This window comes from Chrysemys picta, chromosome 15, assembly GCF_011386835.1.
Source record: "Chrysemys picta bellii isolate R12L10 chromosome 15, ASM1138683v2, whole genome shotgun sequence".
Lineage (NCBI taxonomy): Eukaryota > Metazoa > Chordata > Testudines > Emydidae > Chrysemys > Chrysemys picta.
Window position 1 is genome coordinate 18,827,755 of NC_088805.1, and position 19,711 is coordinate 18,847,465.

The window sequence follows — 19,711 nt, forward strand, 5'->3', positions numbered from 1 at the left end:
CATCATACTCTCAAGCTACTACCTGTAGATTACTGACAAAAGGAAGTATCTATTTTTCCAATTATGTTTACCTCAACTATTTTGGGTTGACAACTTTCCAGTCACACAAAACCGAAGACCCCTGCCCTGCCCCTTCTCCGAGGCCCCACCCCGCTCACTTCATTTCCCCTCCTTCCATCACTCGCTCTCCCCCACCCTCACTCACTCGCTCATTTTCAGCGGACAGGGGAAGGTCCCTTTTCAACCGGGTGTTCTGGTTGAAAACCAGACATCTGGCAACCCTAAGAAAGTTAATAGGGGGAAAGAACATGTACATGCAGTTACATGGAGTTAAAAGCCAAGCTAGATGGAATCATTTTGAAGTGGAAACAAACTTCAAAAAACCACCAGCTACTGACTAAATATCTAATTATATCGATCTTCACTCATTCTTTTTGGGATGTACCACTTCATACAGTCGCTATAAGTGTTTTAAAATCAAGTCAAATTACACTGAAATGAGTAATTTCAGCTCTGTTGCAATATGAGCATTTTTTAAATGCCTCATAGAACTAAAGGAGTTCAGATTTCTGCCATCCAAGAACCTCAGCAACTAATACCATATGTATAAAGATGCCCAACGAACATTGGGGCTTTTTTGTTGTTGTCTATGCCAACCTTTGGTACTATAAATCTTTACTGCCATCTTGTGGCTGAATTTAGTTACTCACCCAGACCACAGCCCAGATTTTCCCAAACGTACGTACCATAGTTAATTTTCCACCATGAAATAAAATCTAGAAACAAATCCCATCCTTCTCGTCTCATTATTTACCCTTTTAAACAAAAACGGCTCCTATTACCCCCTACCCTGTCCTTATTTTTTACACTTGCTATCTGGTCACCCTAAGGAGAAATCACTTTTGAGGTAGCACTAAGTGATTTCTCAGTCAAGAAATATATTTCTTCCTTCTCATCAGATGTACTTTTACAGTGTACATGGAGAAGTCAACCAACACAGTGCAAACTGCAAAAAATGCTGTTTTGAAGGTCCCCTGCAGAGGGGAGGAAAAACGTTGGACTCTTTTCCTTCTTTGCTCCTTTATAAAAACAATTTTTTTTTTAAAGAGGGTAGAAAATTGAAATAAATATTTTCTCCTTGTCTTTTTACATTAGAAATACAGATCCTGTCTAGGCAGGAAGACTCTGTGATGACCGGAGAAACAGCAAAGTGCATCACCAAAGTCAAGAGAATGAAAGTTGAGCAATTAGGAGGGGAAGGGAATTTTAGTCAAACTGTTAAAAAAAACATTTTTGATTTGTTATTATTTACCCATGTTAAATGACGAAGAAATATTTTGAATCAAGGAAACCATTGTTAAAGATTCAAAAAACTGACTAAACTTCTTCAATCAAGTGTTACTGCTCACAATGACCTTTGAGACCTGCTGGAGGTCTGCCAGCAAAACTCCAGAAAAAACAAACACAAAAAACCCCAAATCTTTTGGGCCTTCTTCATTATAGTAAAACAGCAAAAAAAAAAAAGGGGAAATGCCCAATTTTTTAAGAAACCTTACAAGTCTCCTTTAAGTAATGCAGAAGAATTTTCAGGGATTATTTTATACAATGACAATTGCACTAATTTGGATTACCGTTATATCATGGGCTGGCTACTCATGCAAAATATCAAAGGGAACAACTCTGCTTGCAACATTACCGATCTGGACAAGTTTCAACAGAAGGACACAACCACTACTCTAATGAAATAAGAGTCATAGCTGAGTGTTTAAGCAGTGGTCTATGTGCGCTATGATCAGGGACGGCTCTGGCTTTTTGGCCGCCCCAAGCAAAAAAAACAAAAAACAAAACAAAAAACAAAACAGGGGGGCCAGAACGGCAAAGCAAAAAAAAAAAACCTGCGGCGCAGCCGGAGCCCAGGTGCAAGGGGACCGGCTTGGGGTGGGGGGGGGGGGGGGGAGGGAGGGAGCGGGCCGGAGAGAGAGAGAAGGGGGCGGCCAGGGCTACAGCAGGGGCGCTGCCACGCGGCCCCTCCCGCTGCGCCGCCTCCTGCCGTGAGGGCTCCACTCCGGTCGACGGGGAGGGAAGGAAGAGGACTGCCCTGCAGGGCGCTCTGGTTCTCCGCGCCGCCGCCCCCGACAGGGCGGCCGGAGCAGAACAAGAACAAAACAAAACAAAAAAAGCAGCCGTGCCGCCCTAGGATTGGGCGGAATGCCGCCTCCAACAATCTGCCGCCCCAAGCACCAGCTTGCTCAGCTGATGCCTGGAGCCGGCCCTGGCTATGATGCAAAACCACAGACACAAAGTCTCAAGTCTTGTTTTGAAGTGTACATGAATATCAGGTGGAGCGGGGGGGGGGGGGGGGAGGAGGAGGAGAAACAGCTCAATCTGACAAAATAAAGAATGTCTTTTAGTGATCTTCAGGAGGTTTCTGGCCCCAAGACTTATTGCCATAATGAGGGCAAATATATGAACTTAAAAAAAATTCAATACAAAGGGTTTTATAAGTACCTTTAACATAATTATTAAGCAGTTACTGTCAAATCCCAAGATGGGCATAAGGGACTTTACTGTGTTTTAGTTAAATGCTTATTAGAAAAATGTGCACTCCTGGATATCAAACAGTGAAGTTTGCTACTGGGAGGGAAAAAAATGCCAAAACTGCTGCCAAATCAACATCAAGGGTTGAATCCCACACACATTTCCATGCAGGTGAATCTCTGTGCTCCTGCAGAGTTCCATTGACTTGAACAAAGCTCTGACTACACCAGTCATTTGGAGAATCAGGGCCCAAATCATCATCCTTAAAGCCAAATGAGGAAATTGGTAGGGCAGCAGATGAGCAATCTTTGGGCAAAGTTTCTCCCCGTCCAGCGGCACAGAGATTCATTCGTTTAATAGAAAGAGAAAGAAAAAAGTCACATCGCTCAAAGAAAAGCACCCAAGATTTTGCTAAGCACTAAAGAAAACTGAATGTGGTTAAAATTAGATCTTAGCCAATAATATAGGAAATTGTAACATTCCTTTGTGTGTCATATCCAATTTCAGGGCTCTAACCAGGGAAGTCTAACATACACTTTGTGGAGTATCAGGCTATCACAAAATGGATATTTTACATACTAACATGGAAAATGGCTAAATGTATGTATTTATGAGGCATTACAAATCATTGCACTCTAAGTGAAGAAGAAAGTAAGTCTAACAGACATTCCTTGTGATTCAGTACTAAACCAATGCCAACCTGCTATATTGTTTTGGAGGGAGATGAGAAGGAAACTCTGCTATCAGAGGTATAATTTGGATGAAATGTGAATCCAGGTCATAAAAGATCCCTCATCACTTTTCTTAAGACTAGAGATATAAATCTCTGTATCCTGACCCAATTCCCGTTTGGGTAGGGTGTAGTGGTGCAAGTTATCCCATACTATTCTGTCAATGTGCCTCTTGGCTTTGGAAGGGCCAATCCTAAAGTTAAGAGTGTAATTTGGAAAAAGAACAGGAGTACTTGAGGCACCTTAGAGACTAACAAATTTATATGAGCATAAGCTTTCGTGGGCTACAGCCCACTTCTTCGGATGCATAGACTGGAACATATATTGAGGAGATATATATACACATACAGAGAGCATGAAAAGGTGGGAGTTGTCTTACCAACTCTCAGAGGCCAATTAAGTAAAAAGAGGAAAAAAAACTTTTGAAGTGATAATCAAGATAGCCCAGTACAGACAGTTTGATAAGAAGTGTGAGAGTACTTAACACACAAAAACTGTCCAACGGAGGACAGGGAAAGGTCCTTCAACTCATGAGATTGAGGTCAACTTTTGCATTTGAATTTTTGTTTTTAAAGAAAGAATTAATTGCTTTTCCCTGGGACAAGCCAACTGTTCCGTGAATGTAACTGATTAAGTCATCTAATACAGTATTATTTCTTCTAGTAAACACTAAGGGCTTGTCTACACTGGCAATTTACAGCGCTGAAACTTTCTTGCTCAGGGGTGTGAAAAAAAACCACACCCCGGAGCGCAGCACGTTTCAGCGCTGTAAAGCGCTAGTGTAGACAGTGCACCAGCGCTGGTAGCTATGTCCCTCATGGAGCTGGGTTTTTCAGAGTGCTGGGAGAGCTCTCTCAAAGCGCTGCGCCGCAACCACACAAGCCACGTTAAAGCGCTGCCGCAGCGCTTTAGCATTGCCAGTGCCGACTAGCCCTAAGAGACTAGCCAAGGCACTTTCTGGGGAGAAAAAGAAGGAACCAGCTCTTGAAGCAGATTCTACTGAGCCAGACAGGTATCAACACTTGCTCTCTTACCGGTTTATTCAAGTAGTTGTAAAGTTCTCAATTCATCACCTCGCAGGGTGAGGAGAAGTCTAAATGCTTTCTAAACTGTGTCAGGATTGCTCTGTCTCCAATAACTCAGCATGTCAGCAAACAGGTATGGAGCTAATGCCACATACGGTTTGATTTTTTATGATTTATCTGCAATACAGGAAGAGAGTGTACCCACCTGAACTGCCCCAAACCAGCTGCCTCCCGCAATGTATTTGTTTTCAACAGAAAAATCTGAGCTTGACCAGAGCAATGTTTCTAGAACTGCCTTCCCCTTTACAGTAGGCTCACAATAACAATTCTGTGTAATGGAACACAGTTCAGCACGTTTTCAAACCTAGCCAATTATAACAGTAAATGGGGGAATGACAGTGTTATATCTACATGAGCTTCATGTCCTTGTTGGCTCTTGAGCTTAGGTTTATATCTTCTTACAGCCAGTTTGACTCTATGAAGCTCAGCTGATATTGACAGCAGGCCTTGAATATCAGAGGTCTCAGACAAATTCTGAGAGAAGAGAAGCTTAATCTTCTACAAGTAGTAGGACTGTCTCCCTATTCCATGTGTGGTTAAAGTGCTTTACGTCAACTCTCACTCATGCACAGACAGAATATATAAAAGGCCTTTTTCCTTTTTGTCAGATATGTGAAAAGATAACCTTCCACATTCTCAATTGCAGAAGAGAGGCATTACTTAGGATTGCAGCCTTTCTGTGGGGCTAACAGTGCATCTAGCCCCACCCTTCCACAAACTAGACTCTTGCGATGTTGACAGCAAAGTTTTATTTAGCTCAGCTACTCTCTTCTACTGGCTGCCCCTTTTTGTTAGCTAGCCACCTGAGCTCTCCTACTCCATGACTGTCTGGAGAGCAAGCCGTATATGTGTGTGTGTAGGAGCCGGCATGTGAGTAGAGGGGTCAGAGGGAATGTATATTATGGCAGGAGGGTAGGAAGAGAAGACTTAGGCTTTGTCTACACTAGCACTTTTGTCAGTCAGGGGTATGAAAAAAACATCCCCCGACCAACATAAGTTTCACCTACAAAGCACTGCTGTGCGCAGCGCTATGTCAGCGGGAGACACTCTCCTGCCGACATAGCTACCGCCACTTCTTGGGGGTGGCTTAATTATGCCAGTGGGAGAGCTCTCTCCCGTCCGCATAGAGCAGCTACACGGGAGACTTTAGCCTTTGGGTACGTCTACACTTACCGGAGGGTCCGGCGGAAGGCAATCGATGTTCTGGGATTGATTTATCACGTCTGGTTTAGACGCGATAAATCGATCCCGGAAGTGCTCGCCGTCGACGCCGGTACTCCAGCTCGGCGAGAGGAATACGTGGCATCGACGGGGGAGCCTCCCTGCCGCATCTGGACCCGCGGTAAGTTCGGACTAAGGTACTTTGAATTCAGCTACATTATTAACGTAACTGAATTTGCGTACCTTAGTCTGAAGTGGGGGCTTAGTGGGGACCAGGCCTTAGAAGAGGAAACTGCCGACTAGGCCCCCCCATACATCCTGCGACAGGCAAGAAAGATTATGCATCCCAACTAACTTAAACAATGCCCCAATAACTACGTGGGTGAAACCAGTAAATCACTGCATTCTTCAGTAGTGATTAGAAAATGATACAAGACAAAAACATCCTATTACCCGTGGGTGAACATTTTTCACAAAGCGATCACTCTATATCTGACCTATCAGTCCTCCTCCTCAAAGGAAACCTGAACAATAACACTTTCAAAAGATAACCCTGGGAGCTTAAATGCATTACTCTGCTAGACACTAAAAATCATGGACTGAACACAGAGAGTGGATTCATGGCTCATTACAACAAGCTGTAAAGCACTAACCCCCTCTTTTTGTTCTATGACTATAGAGGTGTCAATGGGCCATTCTACCTTGAACAGTCTCTTACAATATATGCTAATTACTTATGCCAAACAATCTGTTCCACCTTGCATTTAACTGTGATGCTGAGAGTACCTTTTCCAGACCTGAAGAGCTCTGTGTATCTCAAAACTTGTCTCTCACCAACAGCAGTTGGTCCAATTAAAGATATTGCCTCATCCATTTTGTCTCTCCAATATCGTGGGACCAACATGGCTAGAAAAACACTGCATAAGCTCTCATCAGCATTCTTGTAACCCAGCAGGAAATAACCTCTCCCAGAAGAGCAAGTTTGTTGGCTCTGATCATTCAAAAACGTATGTGCTGAACTTTATGCACTATGGAGTAGTTCCATTGACTTCATTGGGACTGCTCATCGTGAGCTAAGTTAAGCACATACATAAGTCTTTCCAGGATTAGGGCCTTTAAGCATTACATCACTACATAATAACTCCCTGAAATACTGATTAGAGGAAAGAAGTAAAAAAAAAATTCTGATAACAAATGACTCATGGCAACATCAAGAGCTACAATGTTGTATTGAGCGATTTCAATTATTTAATTGAGTTTATTGACTTATAATTTTACTTATTAGGCCCCTCTCTCTCCTCTCCACTTGAAATGCTTGAGGAGACAAAATCATTTTGAAACATAATACAATAGGCATAAGTACGTATACGGTGCTCATTACTATAGATCCAAAAGGGAGCTCAGACTATAAATAAAGCCAAAATCCAGATAACCCTTCAAGCCCCAAAGGTCCTATGAAATACAAGCTACCTTCAGAGATATTTTAAACACCAAAAGGAATAACAAATATGAATCTCTATTCCTATCCACTGCACGTTTTTGAAGTTATCAGTGCAAATGTATTTCCTCCCCAACCCAAGGAGCTGGGGATGAAGGTAGGGAAGAGAGCTAGTATAAGGAATGTGTGTGCCATATACTAATTCACTATGAACAGTTTTTAAAAACTCCTAAAGTCACTGATAATTTTTTTCACAATGCTATAATTGCAATCACATAATAAGACACACAGTATACAAAACTACCAGGCACTCCCCACCATCAGTCTGTTTTTCATCCAGTAAGCTACGCATTCCGTGGGGGAGAGAGGAGATGAGTTTTAGGGATTGTTGGAAAAAATTAACACTTAAAAATAAGAGACTTACTCTGTGATATGTACAGCTAACTCCTTTCATGAGCACTGAACAGAATTTTACTCCAGCAAACCAGTAATAAAAGTTTAAAGCAGGGCTAACCTGGTATCCTCCAATGATACTTGTCCAGATTCTTCATCCACTGTAATCTTACAGTGATCTCCAGACACCAGTTTGTTGCCAGGAAAGGACAAGTCACAACCTTAAAAAGAAAATGTTTATGATCAATATGTTTATAAATATCTCATGAATATTTACATAGGCAGATCCCATCACAGAGACTGATCAGTCCACTTACAACTCTTCTTTTAAAAACAAGATTTTCTTACATGTGTTAGCACCATTTTTAGATTATTAAAGACAGAAAATTTAAAATCTAGTGCAGTTCACTGCCATTAGGCAGGAGTATTAATGATTTGGGGGATGATGGGAACCTGCCCACCCATTCTAGGGTTCTGAGCAACCATCCCCATTTTGACACTACCTTAATCCCTCCTTCCCAACCATATTCAAGGCTTCACACATAAGACACTATTCCATCTTGCAACAACACTTCCCTTGTAAGAGGGGCCATAATAAGGAACATGATTCATATCCTCCCATTCATAGCCTGGTCCTGGATTATTTCCCAGCACATTCAATCCTCCCTAGACAGGGCAGAGAGACATCTAGAAATAAATAAGTCACCCACCACACCCCCTGATAATAGTTTACCGCTATTTTTCCACAACTGATGCCCATGGGACAACTAACAGCTACAGAGTAGAACTTGTGCTGCACAACTTCATGATCGTGTGATTCTTGCTGAAAGTGACTAGAACGCCGTAGTTTCATTCAGAAGTAGTTCAGCACTTCCGCACTGGTGTACCCCATCTACTCTTTGCGGCTCTTGGAATATAGTGTAAGGGCCAGGAAGAAGAGGGGAACGGCATGGACTAAATGAGTTTTTCCAGAACCTCACATATTTTTCTAATAGGATAATGGTGCCAACAATATTTTGCTGAGGAGTAGATGGCAAATTTTGGTTATGTATTTTTCTAACTGAACACTTTAGTAATCTAACTGTTAAATGATTATGAGAGCAATTCAGCAGGCAAAAGTCAATCTTTATCTGCCATGTAGGCCCACTGAAATTCAACTAGAAGATTTCCTAGTGTGGACATCTTGTTTGTTATTAGTCATATTTAGCAATACAGTCATCAAAAAGAGCAACAAATATATGGTACTGAATTTAACAGACAAAAGATACTTAGATTTTCCCTATAATATGGTCCATGAATTCCATTTTGACTGACCATATAGAGTCTATAAACTATAATATACTTTCATTGATGCTGGGTGCTACAACATGATATGCACTGAATTGATGGATAGGCAACCTAAAGTTAGTGCCAGATGGCACAGTGCAAGGTTAAGTGAATAATTTGCCTTAAACATGGAATTCCCTTAAAATAAAATCAAATAGTCAACACTTTTAGACACAGAAACACTTGCATTTCAAATCAACTCTCATAGAAATGATTTTAATATGTTAGCAACCGTCATGCAGCCAGAAGAATTAAGGCTTTTTGGATTGTAGGTGTGTGTTAAAGTGTGAAAATGTTGCATTGCAGATCCTCCCCCCCACACACACACTTTTTTTTTTAAATCACAAGAGCTAAAGGAAAGAGTGGTGACAAAATGGGTATGACCTGACAAAACTTGGTTTGAAATGCAGTGCTTTTTTATTTGCACAGAAACAATCAGGGAAATCATCAAGACAAATTCACGGGATTGGGTGTTTGTGATATCACCAGGAATCCCATTAAAAAAGAAAGCCAAAGACAGGGAGAGAGCACAACTTTTCTCTCATGGAAATGCTAGAGTAGGGAACAAGGGATTTTGTGGCAAGCATTGAGGTGGGCCTCTTCTATCCTACCTCCACCTTATCCTCCCACCAGATACTAACATACCTGTCATGTTTCAGAGTTCATCTTCATATATTTTTAAGGCCAGAATGACCACTATGATCACCTAGTCCGACCTCTTGCAAATCACACACCATCTTACCTTTTTTCCGCCCAATTGTCCATTCTCTTTTCAGCAGTAACACATGGGGCTCTGCTTCATCAGCACCTAACCGGATCAGCTTTCCCCAAGGCTGTTGCTGCTGGTTTTGGTCTCCTCCTTCAGAATGCTCCATTTGGATTCACATCTGATTTAAAAAAAAAATAATCACAAGACACACGAGAAAAGTTTCACTTGGAAACAGTACAGTTTCTCTCCCCAGCCCTCCTACCTTTCTCCCCCATCTGTTCTTCCTCTCGCAGCTTTCACTACCGATTATCGTTCTCTTTCCCCGCCTTCTCTCCTCGCCCCATCCCTCTCCCCCTTCTTGTCTGTTCTCTGGCCCAAGCCATCACTTCCCCTCTCATCTCTTTATTTCCAGACCAACCTCTCCCTCCCCCGCAGCAGCAGCAGCCGCCCCTCAGACACCTGCACACACACCAGCCCCAGCTCTCCTGCATTGCTCTAGTGTGTGGGCTGAAGTCTCTGCAGTCTACTCCCCACTCCTTCCCTCTCTAGGGCAAGCAGGGCCCCCCTCGGAGCCTGGCCCTCCAAGGCCTCTCACAGCCCTGAGGGTGAGACACACAGGAGCCAGGCTGGGGCTGCTGCCAGGGCCCCGTCCTTCCTCTCCTCCCTCCCCAACGTCCCTCCCGCTCACCGCCCTTCCCCCAGCCCAGGGGGACTTGGGGGGTTCGCAGCGATCCACTCCCCCCGCGCCAGCCTCTTACACCCAGTCCTGCCGCGGAGGCTGCTGCTGTCAACAGACATTGCCAGCCATCAGCTGATCAGGCTCTGGGCGGGGCCTCGAGCTCCCCCACGCCTCCTATTGGAGACCAGAGCAGGGTAATCATAGAGAACCCAGAGGGCGGGGAGGCACGGAAAGAAAAGGCTTCCGCTCCCACCACAGAGCTGGCCGCGCTAGAGCGCCGCTTTCCTCCGCGCTGGGCAGCCATCTTGGATTGGGGAAGCCAACCGACTATTGAGGCGGAGGAAGAACGCGCGGCGGCCATCTTAGAGGTGGGCACCAGTGGCGAGGGTGTGTCGGGCATTTTAGATTTGGGCACTGTTCCCTTTTGAGGTAATATATTAATCACAGAGCACGCTGGCGCCCATCTTTGTCATGGGCAAAATGAATGTCCTATAACAAGTGCCCTCAAAGAGTAATAATGCTGTAATAACAGACATCGACCTCTTATCTGTGATACCTTCATTTCTGTTAAATATCGAGTAATTAAGCTACAGTTAATTTGACTATAGCAAAATCAATAGAGTTTAGCTGACATAGAATGAACCAGCAATGCTGCCTTCCCAGGGAATTGCTCCAGATATAATGCTGCGCCGAAAGGGAAAAACTAAATATTGATTTCGGGCCCAGTCTTTCTAGTTTTAAATACTTGAGAGACACTTAAATCCAAGCATGGGGTGGGACTCAGAAATACATAGTTGGCAGTATTGCCAGCTCCAAATATTAGAAAAGCATGAGTCAGGCGTGTCGTTCCTCCTCTCTCCCCGCTACAGTTGCCAGTTTTGGTTGGACGTATTCCTGGAGGTTTCATCATATGACATAATCTATAATTAAAGATTGATCTTTAATTCCTGGAGACTCAAGGAAAATCCTGGAGGGCTGGTAACCCAAATTCCCCCCACCCCCAAGTCATGCCCAGTTTTAAAATATGTTTTAAATATAATAATACATTTGCAGTTCTTTGTTTGCTTTTTGGTATGGTCAGGCAGGGGGCATGGCCGGGGCTGGGTGAGGGCAGGGCCGGCGCAACCCATTAGGCGAGCTAGGCGGTTGCCTAGGGCGCTACAATTTGGGGGGCGGCGACCGTGGCAGTATTTCAGCGGCAGGACCTTCCGCTGCCTCTGTGGGGGGCGGCATTTCAGGGTGGGCCCTTCCGCCACGTAGAGCAGCAGAAAATCTGGCGGCGCTCCTGGGTGAGGGGGAGCGAGCTTGTTCACGCAGCCCTGCCGGAGCGCTCCTGCCAGCAGGAAAGGCAAAGTAGCTCCCTGTAGCTTGGAAGGAGCTCAGTCGGCAGCCTGCTGCTTCCGCTCCCTCCCGCCCGTGTCTCCCTGTGCTGCAAGAACACACTGTCAGGTATCCAGTTAACACTGGTGACTGGATACTAAAAATCCGGTTACCATGGGAAGCCCTGCCTTGGGTGTAGTTTGAGCAGGCATTGTCCCCATCCCCAGTACCCTCCACCCCTGATTTCTCCAAAGCTCTGCTTAGCTGTCAGGGAGGGAAGAAGCTCCCTCTATCCCTCTCCTGGGTTGAGGCTGGCAGGCAGCTCCAGGATGCTGCCTCCTGGATCCTAGTGCCCATAACCGTCATCTTCTATGTGTGCTGGGTCCCGTTTCTGGACAACTGGTGAGTGCCTGGGGGTGGCAGGGCAAGGGAGTGGCAGGGGAAGAGGCAGTACCAGAGCGGTAGGGTGAGAAGCTTGCACAGAACCTGCCCACATTCTGTCCAGCTCCAGCCAGAACTCTTGCTTCTCCCATGTATAAGTAATGAATTCCCACACATTTGTAGAGAAAACAAAACATCTCATTTTGGATACCAGTACTTTAACTTTTATAGTACTTTCCATCGAGGGGCTTCAGATTGATGATGCACTGTGTTCAATACTGTATTGAACTGTTCTAAAAATCAAAGACATTCAATTTTTTTCTTGGATGTATTTTTCTGTACTGGGATGCACAGGCAACCAAGTTCTTTCCTTATGCTCAGCCTAGTTCCACAGGCCAGTGCATCTCTGTACTTTTAAGGGGCTGCAAAAGCACTGGAGGAAGCTCAACACACAATGTTGTACGTTTCTCCCTCCCCACTCCCTCAAGGATTTTAAATCCACTTCTTAGCAGGCTATGATAGAAATACTCGCTGAATAAGCAAAAGGCAGGTTCTGTCTATTTGCTGGTTCTCTAGCAGTTCAATCCATCATAAAAGCACCTCACATTTGATTTCTTTTGAGTTTCATTCCAAATACTTAAAGCTAAATAAACCTGAAGTAGTCCTCATTTTTCTGCCCCAATTCAAACTAACTTCTTTCCCAAGTGGAAAATGTTGGGTAAGCATTGAAGTGTGTGATTTGAGAAGGGAATGAGAACACAGGCCAATTTCTGCTGACAGTTACACCTGTGTAGCCTTATTGACTTCAGGGAGAACAGATTTTTGCACAAGAATAGATTTTGGTCCCTTATGCTTTTTCACACCTGGTATAGCAGAATCTCATTCACTTTCCTCCCCTAAACTTTGAGCATTTTAAGAAAAAAAAAAAAAAAAAAAAAAAAAAGGTCTGCTTGATTTACACATGCAAACAAAACAGGAAGCTCTCCCTTCATTCTACACCAGCCTTAAACAAACACTAGACCTGATGTAACAAGGGTATCACTACAGCAGCCTTGGTTGGACTGTTCTTTTGAAAGCTCCTTAATGGTTCTTTCAAGATGCTGATTTTCAAGTAAGTCTTTTTGTTCAGGGGGGAAGAGAACACAACAGGGAATAGCTCTGTTTTGTCAACTGCTAGTCATTCAAAAGCTGAAAGCCTTTAGATTACGTTTGTTTAATATTTATACAGTGATTTTGAAGAGCTAACATAGTACAGAAGTGCTAATTTTGATGACTGGGCAACCATCTAAAGATCTGTGTCACTTCTACATGTTACCTTTTTCTTACAGAAAGCTTAAAACAAACAAATGCAAACCATAGGGGGCTGGTGCACACAGATCTCATGCTTTAAAAACCTCATGTCAGAGCTGCTTATCACACATTCTAGAATAGATAATACTTAGTCCTGCCATGAGTGCAGGGGACCGACTAGATGACCTCTCGAGCTCTAATTGTGGAAGAGCTTGGTGACAGAATGGCCTAATGTGGTGAATCACTGGAGATTAACTACACAAACTGGGTGTGACGTTATTGATATAATCTGGGACCATATAGATCATTGTTGCAACCAAGGTCCTGTAGTGGCACGCAAATCTTGTATAAAGGGGGTCAAATGGGGTGTCTAAGACAAGGTTATGGTTTACTGGTTATGATTATGCTGTCTGTGTGTATCAATTTTGTAGTTGGAGTTATGAATATTGGCTCTATACTGTCTGTATTTCAAACTTATGCTATGCTGCTGGGTGACATCCCAGACAAACTGGTGTTAGCTCTGCCTAGCCTGCTTGATGGCCCATTAAGGACCATCAGCTATACAATGGACCCATTGAGAGAAGGCAAATATGCCTTGAGACTCAGCAAAGTATGCAGGAACTTGCCCATGTGACTCCAGACTCCATTTTGCTGTAATTTTCCACAGTAAGAACAAAGAGGTGTTCTTACACCTGGAAAAGACTATACAAGGCTGATGCCTCATCTCCATCTGGTCTTCAATCCTGCTTCATACCTCTGGAGGAACTTTGCTACAAGCTGAAGCTTTGAACAAAGGACTGAGGACCCATCCCAGCGGGGGATGTATTCCAGAGACTTGATTTGAACCTGCAGTTTATTCTATCGCTGCTGCAAGCCTGAACCAAGAACTTTGCCATTACTGTATGTAATTGATTCCATTTAACCAATTCTAACTCTCATCTCTATCTTTTTCCTTTTATGAATAAACCTTTAGATTTTAGATTCTAAAGGATTGGCAACAGCGTGATTTGTGGGTAAGATCTGATTTGTATATTGACCTGGATCTGGGGCTTGGTCCTTTGGGATCAGGAGAACCTTTTTCTTTTACTTGGGTATTGGTTTTCATAACCATTTGTCCCCATAACGAGTGGCACTGGTGGTAATACTGGGAAACTGGAGTGTCTAAAGAGATTGCTTCTGAGACTTGCGGTTAGCCAGTGGGGTGAGACCGAAGTCCTCTTAGTCTGGCTGGTTTGGTTTGCCTTAGAGGTGGAAAAAACCCCAGCCTTGGGCTGTAACTGCCCTGTTTGAGCAATTTGTCTTGAGTTGGCACTCTCAGTTGGGTTCCGCCAGAACCGCATTGTCACACTGGGTATCATCCCACAAATAATATTTTGGTTCAATGTGAAAACAGTAATTCATTGTCCTCAGCCAGTGCAACAGTGGAAGGCAGCTTTCAGAGCAAGACAGCCTAAAATGCAATGCCACCCAATGTAATTTTCCCACTACTACTTCCTCTACTTCAGTGGATTTTACACCTCAGTGGTTTTCTTTTACATAATAAAAGCTGGCTGCCTCCCAGACTGCAGTCAGAGTGAGGCAGGGTATGTGGTGTAGAGGCCATAGCTTGGTGGACACATACCTGCAGGGCTTGGCTTTGCACTGTGCCATGTGGAGAGCTGAGGGTAGAAGCACAAGGCTGAAAGAGGTGAGCAGGATGGGGAATGTTGCAGTGTTCATCCTCATACAGATGAGCCATCCACTACTTCGGAGGAAGGAGGCCTAAGAGAAGGACAGCATAGCATCCCTCATGCTACCTCTTACTCTGAAGTATCTGTTTGAAGAATTGAGCGTAGTGAGAATAGAATAAACTTGTTCATTTTACATAAATAATATATAAATACATATGTAGATAAATGTTTGATGACTTCATAATTTTTTTTGCAATATTTAATTCATACTTAGGCCCTTCCCTCCCATTAGCCTTAGGCCCCCCATAACCTTAATCTGGCCCTAGTGACCACACAGGTTTTGACTCCTGCCTGGGTTCTGTCGGAACTTCATCAAAATAGAACAATCCCTGTAGAAGGTTTCTGTTTTGATAAATTGGCAAATTCTGACAAAAAACATGTTCAGTCAGAATTCTTCCAACTGGATCTAGTATTCACACAAGTTGGTACTTTAAGAGCAATTATTGCAAGACTCATGAAAGTTGGCAATGCTGAGGCAGCTAGATGGCTGTACCCACAAGAGTCATTCTTTGATTTCAACAGGGATGCTCAGGTGAATAAACATTGCAGGACTGGGCCCCAGATTTACAAGCCAGACTGTGTTCCTGGTCAGGTCCATACTGGGCTCTTTTGAAGTCATTGTTGTACAGGACTCAGTTTTGGAAACCTCCCTCCCATCTGAGCACCCTTGCTCACGTGTGTTTACAGACTTGGATTCTTAGGGGGATCCTGTGAGTTTTGGATGTGCAAGGAGGGATTTCAGTCTGTCATTTATTAGGGCCTGAACCTGTGAGGTGATCAGCCTCTATCAAAGTGTACATAGTACCCACAGCAGCATCACTCTTGGCACAACACTTTGAAGGACTGAGCCCTAATACACCACACACACGCAAAATTCTCACTGGCACCTTCCCACTCCCACTGGCTATATGGATGAAAGAGGACTTCAGAGGGACTACTCACATGGGCAAAGTTATTCAGGTGCATAAGTGTTTTCAGGACCAAGGACCATAATCAGCATTTAGAGTACAAAGTCTTTATTAACACACATTTACCATGTAGCCTTAGTATTTCTGAGCCTTGAGTCATGAAAGTCAGCTTGCATCACTCAGAAAGGATTTGTTCATAAATGTAATCCTTCTGCCCATCAGAGTTGGCAGCAACAAGGGCCAGGTTTAGTATCTAGAGGTTCCGTTTCAATAACACCATGCAAAACCAGCTCAAGCCCCCAGCCAGTGACCTGGGACAATTACATACCACCACCCCGGGCACCTCTAAGAGGCAATACCTCCCCTCTCGCAAGCACAGAGTCTGAGTGTAGCAAAAGCCTTTTAATAAAGGAGGCAAATAATTTGGCATTATGTTGGGGAAACACCACAAACAGGATTCATAACAAACCATGAGCAAAAGACCCACCCCCAAGTAAGTTTGGCAGTGTCCTTTTCCCCTCAGGGTCTTAAGTCCAGCAACCAAACAATCACCCCACCCACAGTTTCTGTCCTTGGTCAGTGCAGCCCCAGAGTGGTTCTTGAATCCAGCAACCCAAAAGTCACTCCTCCCACAGTTTCTGTCCTTGGTCAGTGCAGCCCCCAGAGTTCAGAACTTCATCTGCAGAGTTTACCTCCCAACCTTGGTGGAAGTGTGGGGACGGTATGAGGGCATCTTTGCCACACCTCTCTGTGGGGTTCTGCTGCAGTCTTCACCACCAGCTGCTCCTCTCCACCATCCACTCCTATCCACTAGCCACTCAACAACTTGTCTGCAGGGGCCCCCACCACTTAACCCAGCACTCAATGATTTCAGCTCTGCAGCACCTAACAAGTCTCCTAACTGAGTCAAAATTAGCTCTATTATTATTGAGAAAAGGAAGAATCAAACTGGTGTTGGGGGACCCTCAGAAAGGACCAACACTGCCAAATACACATGCCTATCCTCCACTTCTCTCAATTCACCAGGCTTTGGAACCCATGTCCCTTGCCTAGCGAGTGCTACTTAGTTGAGGGCAAGTCTCTCCGTCATAAAATGCCAAGTACAGTTCTACTGTCCTTGATTCACATAACCAGGATAACAACAGTTTATTACTCCTGCCCCAATAACAAAGAGACTGGGGATCCCACAGCAGCCAAAGTGACCATTTGGACAAGCAGTCCATCATGCTAGGCAGGGTGGGTGTGCCCATGCAAACGAGATCAGCCCCTGACGTGCTTTTCCACAGCTCACCACCAGATGTCAGGGTAGAGCTCATTCTGACTCTGCTTACATCAACTTCAAGCTTACTTTGGACTTAGTCCTTACTGCAGGCTGGTGCCTTTAACACTTGTTATCTCTGCGTAACAGAAGAAAATGCCAGCATATCCTATACATGTTAACTACCTGAAGGGGATACAGCTAGAAGCACTATATCCAAATCTTTTTTGTAAACAATAGCATAATTAGAGGGAGAAAGTTGTTTCTTTGTATTGTGGCTTTGAGAAAACACATTTTCCAAATGTTCCTGCAGAGAGATCCCCGACTATCACACTAAGGAATTACTGCACCTTGGTGATAGCACAGAGCAAGTGGTTTCATTCAACTCCTACAGCATCTATGCAGAAAGATGGCAAGTGAAATGTACAGCTAGCTTAGTGAGTCATGTGTTTATGGGAGATTCAATTAAAATTAAATTATACAACAAATTAGGTTTTAAATGCTATGCTGCGTAGCCAGACAGATAAATAATAATTAGAGATGTACTGATTCAGCACTATGTGCATTTGAACAGTACACTACCATTATTGCTTTTCATGTATGTTGACACTACTTCCACTCCCTCACACACACCATGAGCTGTTCCTTATGGAACCCCAAATATCTTATCCTTCCCCATATCTACAACACTCCCCATATCTAGCCATCATCATCTAGCCATGGTGGAATGGATAGAACTCCTTCTAGAGCTCATCCACCGAACTATTCAATCAATCAGTAATGGCTCTTGAGGGATTTGTGTCACTCTCTTGCTCTTTCCGGTGGCAGGAAGTCAAGATATTATTGAATTTCAGTCTCTAAATCTTTTGTTGGTTGCATGTGCATATAAAATTCTGAAGTGAAGGAAGCTGAAGATTAGTTCTTTGCTTTTCTCTTCCCCTTCTCTTTTTGCTGTTGATCAATACACAGCTCAGACAAATTGGAAAGGACTTTGAAGGCAGCAGCTCAGACCCCAATGCACACATCATATATTTATTATTTATAGTGCAGTAGCACCTGGAGGCATTTGAGAGTTCTATCCCGAGATCATGAGTGAGGCTTAATTTTACTTAGAAATTGCATCTCTCGCGATAAATTCATGAGAGTTGGCATGTCTGGGTTACTGGGGAAGGAACCATGCTGTTGGAGCAAAAAAGGGAGGCAACAATGTGGAGCAACTGCCATGTCACACAGAATATTTGCCCATAGTCCCTCCCTGCAACCTCCAAACTCTTTCATCCCCTTATCTTCTGTATGTTGCGGCAAACTACTCCTGCCTTGCCATGTTTCAGCACATTTTCCCCTCCCATAATTCTTTTTTATGCGTTTGGGGGGTGATGTAATCTTAAAAGTAAATTTCATAACCATAATAACAGAAATAAGAGTTTATAGTTTATGTATATATTTAAAAAAACTGACAAGACACAGGTCTATGCCCAAATATCAATCATACATAAGCCAAAGATTATTCAATTACTGCTCACACTTCACAGGTCAGAGTGACTGTACACAACACTGAAGTGTGCAGTACCCAGGGTGACAAACCCTTTATAAATGTAATCAGGCATTTGAAGCCTGCCACTGCACAATGACCTTTTTAAACCACCAGTTGCACGTTTGCCATCATGTCGCCCATTATGATCTCATCCGCCACGCCAGGATGTTAGGGAGGAAAACTCTGGGGAGAGGAATGGATAGCTGTTATAATCCCCAACCAGTCCCTCGTCGCCAGCCTCACAATCTGCCCGCCTGGTTTTGACCTGCTCTATTGCCAATGGTGCCTGTTGAACAGGTTCCGGACAGGGCAAGGTCTCTGTGCAGCAAACCAGTATCGTTGGGGCCTTCGTGACAACCCTTTGTGCAGCTGCGGCACGACACAGACGATGACGCACATTGTCGATGAATGCCTGCTGACTAGGTTCAGCGGTGGCCTAGAAGAACTGCATCATGCCACTGAAGATGCTATCGCTTGGCTAGATGACTATGCAAACGCTAAAAACATTAGTTCCTTCCTGAAGTTACTATCGCCAACTTTATTAAGTTATATTCAAAGTGGATTTTTAAAAAATGTTTACAATTTTTTCACTGTTTATGCCCTTTATTTATTTTTCTTTCTACTTGGAAATGAAAATAAGTGAAGTCAGTTTTGCTTTTCTTTAGAGTCACTTTCAAGATCTCAATGCTGCAGTCTTTGGCTTGCAAACACTGTGTGAGAATGCTTGTCTAAAAACAAATGTTTCCATTGGGATTACAAAGTAATAATGAAAACACTTCTATTGGTCTTAGGTTTTTTGTATGTTTCCCCCACAGAGGCCATTCCTAACTCATATTAGCTGTCTTCCTCACAAAGTAAATTTTAATCATGTGCACAAGGGTTGTAGACTGATCCTTACATCTTGGGACAAATTTGAGTTTGACCAGCTCTCTTTAAAGATACTTCTTTCAATTTACATGTGATATACCATATTTTCCTTATATGAAATGACATTACATAAATTCCCCAGCACTTCCCTAGTCAGATTCTTAGATTTATATCTTTTGTCTAGAGGGAGGAAAACTAGCATTTATTATTTGACGATTAAGAAAGACACATAGAAAGATTACATTAGTATTTCTACAAACCTTCACCTCCATTGAGAATTGGGAGATTTATAATTTGGTTTAAGAACGGTTAGCACTTGGTTTTTTTTTTTAATTGCTTTTCTTTAAATGTTTTTGAACATTG

At 43.5% G+C, this 19,711-nt stretch overlaps 1 protein-coding gene across 26 annotated transcripts in view; it reads right to left on the reverse strand.

The window, feature by feature from the left end:
* CHFR (checkpoint with forkhead and ring finger domains) overlaps positions 1–10,279 on the reverse strand; it is a 31,304-nt gene extending 21,025 nt beyond the window's left edge. For 15 of the 26 annotated variants that reach the window (XR_010592885.1, XR_010592881.1, XR_010592884.1 and 12 more), the window contains exons 1-3: positions 10,140–10,279; positions 9,415–9,559; positions 7,468–7,567 (exon numbers count right to left, since the gene is read on the reverse strand). Coding sequence is in view for 20 of the 26 variants with exons in the window: in XM_065568499.1 (XP_065424571.1) it covers positions 7,468–7,567; positions 9,415–9,547 (233 nt within the window). In the remaining 6 variants the exon portion in view is untranslated. The other 11 variants (XR_010592882.1, XM_065568492.1, XM_065568495.1 and 8 more) reach the window with 6 other exon arrangements.
* Positions 10,280–19,711: the final 9,432 nt, after the last annotated feature.